Source organism: Oncorhynchus tshawytscha, linkage group LG33 (genome assembly GCF_018296145.1).
Source record: "Oncorhynchus tshawytscha isolate Ot180627B linkage group LG33, Otsh_v2.0, whole genome shotgun sequence".
NCBI classification, from domain to species: domain Eukaryota; kingdom Metazoa; phylum Chordata; class Actinopteri; order Salmoniformes; family Salmonidae; genus Oncorhynchus; species Oncorhynchus tshawytscha.
Genome location: NC_056461.1, coordinates 3584660 through 3594156, shown reverse-complemented (window position 1 = coordinate 3594156; position 9497 = coordinate 3584660). Strand labels below are relative to the sequence as shown.

The following is a 9497-nucleotide window of genomic DNA, read 5'->3' as shown; positions in this document are numbered from 1 at the left end:
GGGGCTGTTGCTGGGCAACACGGACTTTCAACTCCCTCCAAAGATTTTCTATGGGGTTGAGATCTGGAGACTGGCTAGGCCACTCCAGGACCTTGAAATGCTTGATTTTCTGGATTTTGTTTTCTAATTTTGTCTGTCATAGTTGAAGTGTACCTATGATGAAAATTACAGGCCTCTCTCATATTTTTAAGTGGGAGAACTTGCACAATTGGTGGCTGACTAAATACGTTTTTTCCCCCACTGTAGTTCTATGGATGGTTTTACATTGTAGTCATTTATGTCTGAGATTATATGAACATAACTGGGCATTCTAACATATCTGTATTTAGGTCTAGTGTGATTGAGGCATAAATAGCTAAAGTTAGTGAACTAGCTAGCTAACATTAGCAAACCTTTGGCTAGCTCTAGCTAATGGTATAATGGTATATCAATTTACTTCTGTTGAAATGGGAAACAAAGACTACAAAACATTTCCATACACACAACAGCTGTTACATACTGCTACCTGACAGATAGCCATAGGCTAGCTAGAGCTGAACTGGCTGTGGTAGTTACTAGCTAGCTAACTAGCTGCTAGTAGTTCATTCACTGAAGTCGAGAGGGGATGAAACATTGGATAACGTAACACATCAGTTACACTACTAGCTCAGCACTGCAAGTATTTTTTTTCTTCTGTCAAACAGTAGTTACCTTGCCAGCTAGATCAGTCAACTAAAGAGTAGCCAGTTTCTGCTCTGCTTGCTTGTACAACTCAGAGAAAAAGCGCAAGTACACTGACAGCAGCTCCCTCTATTAATCTCTCCCATACTGGTCCTATACACCAGCCTTTCAGAAGCTTTGCCTTCACACAGCTTGTCCACACGTTCTGTTTTGTCCTTGCATTTCAGCCAGAAAGCAGCCTATCCGACAGCTCTGAGGCATCCGCATGGTCCTAAAGCACACTGGTGCTGCATTTTGTATCACAGTGCAATGATAAAATTGGGGGGGACAAAAATGCCATTTCAGAATGTGGGAGGGGGGGGTCATTTTTTATTTTATTTAACTAGGCAAGTCAGTTAAGAACAAATTCTTATTTACAATGACGGCCTACCAAAAGGCAAAAGGCCTCCTGCAGGGAGGGGGGCTGGCAAAAAAATAAATAAATATATATAGGACGAAACACACATCAGGACAAGAGAGACAACACTACATAAAGAGAGACCTAAGACGACAACATAGAAAGGTAGCAACACAACATGGTAGCAGCACAAAACATGGTACAAACATTATTGGGCACAGACAACAGCACAAAGGACAAGAAGGTAGAGACAATTCATCACGCACATCATGTCCCACCTGTCCCCAGTGAAAGTTGCAAACCTGTGATTGGACAAGACTCGAGCAATAGCACTATGATCATTGGGCGGATTAGATTATGCTGAGCCTGGGGCCCTGGGCAAGGCCTGTCATATCATCCAGCGAAAGTGGGGTGGGAGGCGCACCCTTCTCAAATCGAACAATACTCTGCACCACTCTGTCATTTTGTCAACAAGGCAGCATGGTGCATCCTACAGAAACATACATCACTTTTCCATGTAATAAATGTTTCCACATAATAACTTGTTTGCATTAACAAAAGCAACCCCTTTTGCATTGGAAACACAGAATCCTTGTAATTATGACGCTTTCATGACAACAGGAAACTCATACAAAAAAAGGTTGAATTACGTCAGTCATTTTCAGATCAGAAAGTCGAGCTCTATAAAGTGCCCCGAGTTCCCGAATTGGAATCCCGAGATGTATGACCAAAACGAATTTTCCCAGTCGGAGTCGTTTTTTCCGATTTCCATTTTGTCGTGAACTAACAGAAGTCCGAGATTTCTGAGTTCCCAGTGGTTTTGAACACGGCGTTACTACACGTGCTTAATTACATCACTTTTGTTTCGAACCGTTTTTGCGGGCGGGATTAATCGAACCCCCTCTTTGGACGATAACTCCTCCTTTATATTCCAGTATAGGTTTGTTCGAGTATTGTGAATGGTTGAAAGTATTGTGTTTCGTATTGGTTAGACGGACTCTGGTATTACGTTTTGATTCGTTGATCCACATTGCCCGGTGTCCGGGTAAAATGGCGTCGGAAGAATACTGCTCGGTACCACCTCGATGGCGGTCGATATCGCTAACCCACGTAGAGTTCCCTGCTGGTAAGTGTATTGACTAATCATCATTATTATTATTTTACATTTGTCTGATAGATACTCGATGCTTTGGTAATCTGCAAGATATCGTGGGATGTTTTGCGATTGAATTGGCACGACCGACGTGACCTGCCAAATAGTGAAACAATAAAAAGCACATACACAGCTCCGCAGAGAACGTTGGTAACATTAAATGCCAAATAGTGGGACAGTTCCGCATGCGCAGTTGGAAAAGTTGTCCACAATGCTAAATTAACTAGTTCGAGTTTGCGTTGCTACATAAAATGTTGAACTTAAATGGTCATGAAACAGCGTATGCTCAGAATAAAATGTAGTTTAAAGTTTGTCGCGTATAATTTCCTACTTGACTTGTTACTGGCCCGGTATAGCCAACTAGGTTTTGTTGATCGCAAAGTAGCTAGTTAGCTGAGAGACACTGCGGTAGTAAATTGGCTAGCAAGGTTACGCCTTCCAAGCCTAGAAAATGGCCAAACCATATGTTGGTTGTGTACCTTTTTTTTAATCACGCAAATTGATCATTTGTAATGTATACACACTTTGACGTTAGCTAGTAGACTCATATTAACCAACTAGCTAGCTGGCAAACTAACCCTGCATCCATTGTAATGGGATGTGGATGCCGATACAAAATTAATCTCATCATGCAATTAAACAAGCTACATTTATGGTGTTTGAATATTAACTTAACAATTATCTGTATAATATCCAGGCATTGAGAATGTAACTTCTGCTTGATGTTTGCCCCTTCTCCTTCAATCATCACTGATCTGACAGTAAGTGTGGAAAGGTAAATGCATGACAACTCTGCCATAGCATACTAGATAGGTAGCCACTCCACAACCTAAATACCCCCATGCCCTACTGTACATTGCCCTGAATTTGTATGTATTTTATTAAACCTTTATTTAACAAGGCAAGTGTGTTAACAAATTCTTACAGTGACTGCCTAACCTGGACGATGCTGGGCCAATTGTGCGCCACCCTATGGGACTCTCAATCACGGCCGGTTGTGAAAGAGCCTGGAATCGAACCAGGGTCTGTAGTGATGGCTCTAGCACTGGGATGCAGTGCCTTAGACCGCTGAGCCACTTGGGAGCCCCTCCCGAGTGTTCAAATTGTCTTGCAAAGGGAGTGTTTATATTATATTTTTTTCCCCCAAAGGTGATCTGACGGGACAATTGTTGGCCTACACCAGCCTGCTACCCATAGTGATCCTTGTGGGCTTTGTCACCCTCATAGTGTTCAAGCGTGAACTGCACACGGTAAGTAATATAACCCAGATCCTTGCCCCATATGGGACCTCTATTACAGAAATCCATAAAAGAGGTCCCAAATGGGGCTACCCAAGTCCCTGCTGGACCACTAAATGAGGACAGGATACGTGTCACACTCACACATGATCCATGCTAAAACTCTACATACAGAAATGCTTGTACAAGGTCATATAGATTAGATTATCATTGGCCATTAATATTAAAGATTAGGGTATTATTGAAAGGTGCATTACTGTAAGCACGTTTCTAAAATCTGTATCCATTCACAGTGTGGACTTAAGCAAATTATCACACCGAATCCTTTTCCCATTCCTCTTTCATAGATCTCCTTCTTCGGTGGGCTCGTACTGAACGAAGGGGTGAACTGGCTGCTGAAGCATATTTTAAGGGAGCCCCGCCCATGTGAAGGTGAGGAAAGCGACAAGCCACTTACTGCAGTGACCCAGTACATACACCAATAATAAGTGTCTGTCTGTGCATCAAATATACAGTCGTGGCCAAAAGTTTTGAGAATGACACGTATATTAATTTCCACAAAGTTTGCTGCTTTTGTGTCTTTAGATATTTTTGTCAGATGTTACTATGGAATACTGAAGTATAATTACAAGCATTTCATAAGTGCCAAAGGCTTTTATTGATAATTAGATGAAGTTGATGCAAAGAGTCAATATTTGCAGTGTTGACCCTTCTTTTTCAAGACCTCTGCAATCCACCCTGGCATGCTGTCAATTAACTTCTGGGCCACATCCTGACTGATGGCAGCCCATTCTTGCATAATCAATGCTTGGAGTTTGTCTGAATTTGTGGGCTTTTGTTTGTCCACCCGCCTCTTGAGGATTGACCACAAGTTCTCAATGGGATTAAGGTCTGGGGAGTTTCCTGTCCATGGACCCAAAATATCGATGTTTTGTTCCCCGAGCCACTTAGTTATCACTTTTGCCTTATGGCAAGGTGCTCCATCATGCTGGAAAAGGCATTGTTCATCACCAAACTGTTCCTGGATGGTTGGGAGAAGTTTCTCTCAGAGGATGTGTTGGTACCATTCTTTATTCATGGCTGTGTTCTTAGGCAAAATTGTGAGTGAGCCCACTCCCTTGGCTGAGAAGCAACCCCACACATAAATGTCTCAGGATGTTTTACTGTTGGCATGACACAGGACTGATGGTAGCGTTCACCTTGTCTTCTCCGGACAAGTTTTTTTCTGGATGCCCAAAACAATCGGAAAGGGGATTCATCAGAGAACCACTTTACCCCATTCCACAGAAGTCCAATCCCTGTACCTTTTGCAGAATATCAGTCTGTCCCTGATGTTTTTCCTGGAGAGAAGTGGCTTCTTTGCTGCCCTTCTTGACACCAGGCCATCCTCCAAAAGTCTTCGCCTCACTGTGCGTGCCAATGCACTCACACCTGCCTGCTGCCATTCCTGAGCAAGCTCTGTACTGGTGGTGCCCCGATCCCGCAGCTGAATCAACTTTAGGAGATGGTCCGGGCGCTTGCTGGACTTTCTTGTGCGACCTGAAGCCGCCTTCACAACAATTGAACCGCTCTCCTTGAAGTTCTTGATGATCTGATAAATGGTTGAATTTAGGTGCAATCTTACTGGCAGCAATATCCTTGCCCGTGAAGCCCTTTTTGTTTAAAGCAATGATGACTGCACGTGTTTCCGGCTTGCGGATAACCATGGTTGACAGAGGAAGAACAATGATTCCAAGCACCACCCTCCGTTTGAAGCTTCCAGTCTGTTATTCGAACTCAATCAGCATGACAGAGTGGTCTTCAGCTTTGTCCATGTCAACACTCACACCTGTGTTAACGAGAGAATCACTGACATGTCAGCTGGTCCTTTTGTGGCAGGGCTGAAATGCAGTGGAAATGTTTTTTGGGGATTCAGTTAATGTGCATGGCAAAGAAGGACTGATCACTCTTCATAACATTCTGGAGTATATGCAAATTACCATCGTACAAACTGAGGCAGCAGACTTTGTGACGAATATGAATTTTTATTCTCAAAACTTTTGGCCACGACGGTACACTGTGAAAGGCTTACGTACAAGCCCTTAACCAACAATGCAGTTTTAAGAAAAATCCCTGGTAGGTAAGAAACTTTTTAACAAATTAAAGAGCAGCTGTAAAATAACAATTGCGAGGCTGTATGCAGGGGGTACCGGTTAGTCGAGGTAATTGAGGTAGAGTTATTAAAGTGACTATGCATAGATAATAGCAACAGAGTAGCAGCAGTGGAAAAGATGAAGGGGGGGCAATGCAAATAGTCCGGGTAGCCATTTGATTAGCTGTTCAGGAGTCTTATGGCTTGGGGGTGGAAGCTGCTGTTTAGAAGCCTCTTGGACCTAGACTTGGTGCTCCGGTAGTGGAGAGAACAGTCTATGACTAGGGTTGTTGGAGTCTGACGATTTTTAGGGCCTTCCTCTGACACTGCCTGGTATTAAGGTCCTGGATGGCAGGAAGCTTTGCCCCAGTGAGGTACTGGGCCGTACGCGCTACCCTCTGTAGTGCCTTGCGGTCCGAGGCCGAGCAGTTGCCATCCCAAGCAGTGATGCAACTAGTCAGGATGTTCTCGATGGTGCAGATGTATAACTTTTTGAGGATCTGAGGACCCATGCCAAATCTTTTTAGTCTCCCGAGGGGGAATAGGTTGTCTTGCATCTGTCAAACACAGATGAGACAATGGATTTTCTACAGGGCCTATATGTTGGACAGTGGAGGGGAATGGAAGTATCTCCAGTTTTGCCCGTCGTTTTTACATACCAAACTCGCCCGACTGTCCATCAAAAGTTCAATGAAACTTTTGACCAACAAAAATGGACGAAGGCCTTTGCTTTTCATCCCTTTTAATGTCATCCATGTCTGGCCACGGCCTAAAGCATCTATTCGTGATTAATTTCATAGCATGTGGTTAACCCCATGTCTATTCTCTTCCCCAATATTTTTCCAGGAGCTCATGCAACCCTGACCACTGAGTATGGGATGCCCTCCAGTCATTCCCAGTTCATCTGGTTTTTTGTTGTTTACTTCTTTCTTTTTCTTTATTTAAGGTGAGTGACTTCTCTCCCAGTCTACATTTCTTTAAAAAATGGTCACGAAAATAATTATTTTTCATAGTCATTATTCATACGTGACATTTGATGTTTTCTGACGCACTTTGCCCACGTCTAGAATGCATCAAACGAACAACGCTCGCTGTGTGGAGCTGCTGTGGAGACATATACTGTCCATCACCTTGTTAGGTGTGGCCTTCTCCGTGTCATACAGCAGGTGAGGGCGGGAGGGATGACAATGGAGGAGACTTAGTATAAATAAAAAATATTGATTTGAATGTATTTTTAGAGCATGACACAGTTGCTCAATTTGGTCCCAACTCCTCAAATAGTTTTGCTGTTAATAACTGTCGTAATTAGCTCAACCCAAAAATTGCACAATTTTTATTTTAAAAATATGCTCAATGACCAAATTGTGTGTTTGTTTTTTTTCTTTCTCAGGGTTTACCTGTTGTACCACACCTGGAGTCAGGTATTCTACGGGGGAGTGACCGGTAGCACCATCGGAGTAGTCTGGTTCTTCTTCACACAGGAGGTGCTGACACCGCTATTCCCCAAGATGGCAGCATGGTAAAGAATGGGGACACCTCTCGGGGGGCACACAGGCTTAGAAGAAAGTGCCTGGCACAGATTTGGGCAGAATGCACTGTAGCTACAGATTCTCAGTGAATCTGATGTTTTTCATTTGATATGATGTATTTTTTTCTATTGTTTCTCAGTGTTTATCTTTGTCCCACCTCTCTCCCAAATCCTGACTGCTGACAGGCCAATATCAGAGTTTTTTCTGGTGAGGGACACAAGCCTGATCCCCAACATCCTGTGGTTTGAGTACACGGTGACCAGATCAGAGGCAAGGTGAGTTATATATTTTATTCACCATATTAGGTGGGAAAGCAATCTGTGACTTCATATTGAGATGTTTTCAACCATGTTTAGTAATAGTTTGAATGTCTGCTTGTCCTCCAGAAACAGACAACGGAAGCTTGGAACAAAACTTCAGTGATCGTAGCAGTTCCTTGGTGAAACTGAGTAAAGGACCACACACATATGCGCGCACACACACACTCATAAAAAAACACACTGGAGAATCATCTTCTGGACTGACCTGATTGCAATGAAAAAAGGGCCAACCCATTTACAGGTTGACCTAAAGAGAGTGCCAGGACACGGCCCGGGGCCTGCAGCCTGAGCAAGTCCGTCCACATGCCTCACTTTGTACAGCTTGCCCAAATGTTCCCCCGACGCATAAAAGACCGTGAAAGAGGCATACTATTTAATGACAAATTAATATATACTTTAACTGTAAATTCACACACAGACAGGAACCATTTACTGTAAGAAAGATTTTCAGAAACTAATGGATGGCTCTGTCAATTAACAAAACATTGGCTGGTGTTAATACACCATGACATTTGTCACACTTTTGTTTTGGGTTTGCTGGTGGGGGAAATATGAAATTGGTGGGGTAGTAAACCCTTTTTTTTTTTTTTGGTCTTATATTACAGAAAAGAGAACCATTTTTAAAACTCTAACATGTAATATATAAACAAATGTGTACTTTGTTAAAATTAAAGAGAAAAGTGTGTGGGCGGGTTAACACTATTTACATGAGAAAGGTGGGTGGGTTAACTTTATTTACATGTGAAAGACCCCTGTTTCCCCCTCTCATACATCTTGTCAGCCCAATGTATTCGGTTCCAAAATGTACTTGCAGGCGTTTAAGCCCTCACATACTGTACAAGCCAAGGCTAGTGTATCTTCTGTACAACTTGAGGTCTCGATTATGTTTGAGATGATGCAGAAGAAGAGAAACGAGCCATAACACAAGGGGCTCTGTTCTTTTTCTATTCCTCTTCCACACAGGGAGCGAGGGAGTGTTTTCTCAACCCCTTTCTCATGTCTGACACCCCAGGAGCACAAACCGGGGACATGTATTTCTCCTTTTGCGGTTCTAGAGAACATGAAACAGTGGCTTAACACTTGTCCTTCCTAACTTTCTTTTTACCTGTCTTTTCAAAACATTCCATATCATCTGGTGAAAGAAACAAATGACTGCTGAGGGGAAATGTTAATGGTGATTTTCTTTTTCTATTAAACCTCAGGTCAATCTGTAGCATGTGTTAATGCTGCATTCCTCGGAAATGCAAGAGCTGATGTTTTGAGGCTGTCTGGTGAAGGTTAAAAGCTCATTTGGAATTGTCATGTCATTAGCTCCATAAAGGGAAGTAGTTCTCTTAGATTATAATTTTGTGTAACCCATATCAGGCTGAATAAATAAATGAAGTGTTTATCTAAAATTGTATGCTCCCCCCTCCAATTCTTCAGTGAATAATAGTAAATTAAAAGAGAGCTTATGTAAGAATCATTATGCAATCCTGAAGGTCATTTTGGTTTATTTGGACATTTAGGTAGAACCTACCTGCACAGATCTTACACAAGCATGTCACATAAGATGTTCAACTTATGTTAACATGGCTATGTTCAGGAGATCTGCACTGTAAGAAACCACATTATGGCTTTTAGACCAGGGGTTGTTTGCGGCCCAATCATCAACTATGCCAGCCAAATTCAATGATTGGTCATTCAATTTATTGGTCAAATCCCCCAGTGAACAATTTGCATGAACCAGACCTTGTCTGATATCAAATTTGCACACCATAAAATGATCATGGTCTTCCCATCTTGATGTGAAGAGGTTGGGAGGGTGTACCTGCCCTATGCTGTTTCCCAAAAGCATTGTAGAACTAATATATTTGTCCATCTTAATTCCATTTAAACTAAATTATCTTAGTGCTACAATGCTTTTGGGGAACTCAGCCCTAGTTGTCAATGTATCAATTTTCTTGGACATGTCATGAATGATATTCATTCTCTCAAGTTATTTCTTGGTTTATGTGTGTAATGAAGAACAAATCCCTGAGTCGGAGTACTACATGTCCCAATTTCCTATAAATTAGGGCCACTTCTCA

The 9497-nt window shown here is 42.4% G+C and overlaps 1 protein-coding gene across 1 annotated transcript; it reads left to right on the top strand.

Annotated features, from left to right (window-relative positions):
- Window positions 1–1914: 1914 nt before the first annotated feature.
- LOC112230761 (dolichyldiphosphatase 1) lies at window positions 1915–8816 on the top strand. Its single transcript, XM_024397032.2, has 8 exons — window positions 1915–2183; window positions 3360–3460; window positions 3796–3880; window positions 6426–6525; window positions 6647–6745; window positions 6970–7098; window positions 7294–7383; window positions 7495–8816. The coding sequence occupies exons 1-8, from the start codon at window positions 2108–2110 to the stop codon at window positions 7529–7531; spliced, it is 717 nt and encodes a 238-aa protein (XP_024252800.1). The 5' UTR covers window positions 1915–2107; the 3' UTR covers window positions 7532–8816.
- Window positions 8817–9497: the final 681 nt, after the last annotated feature.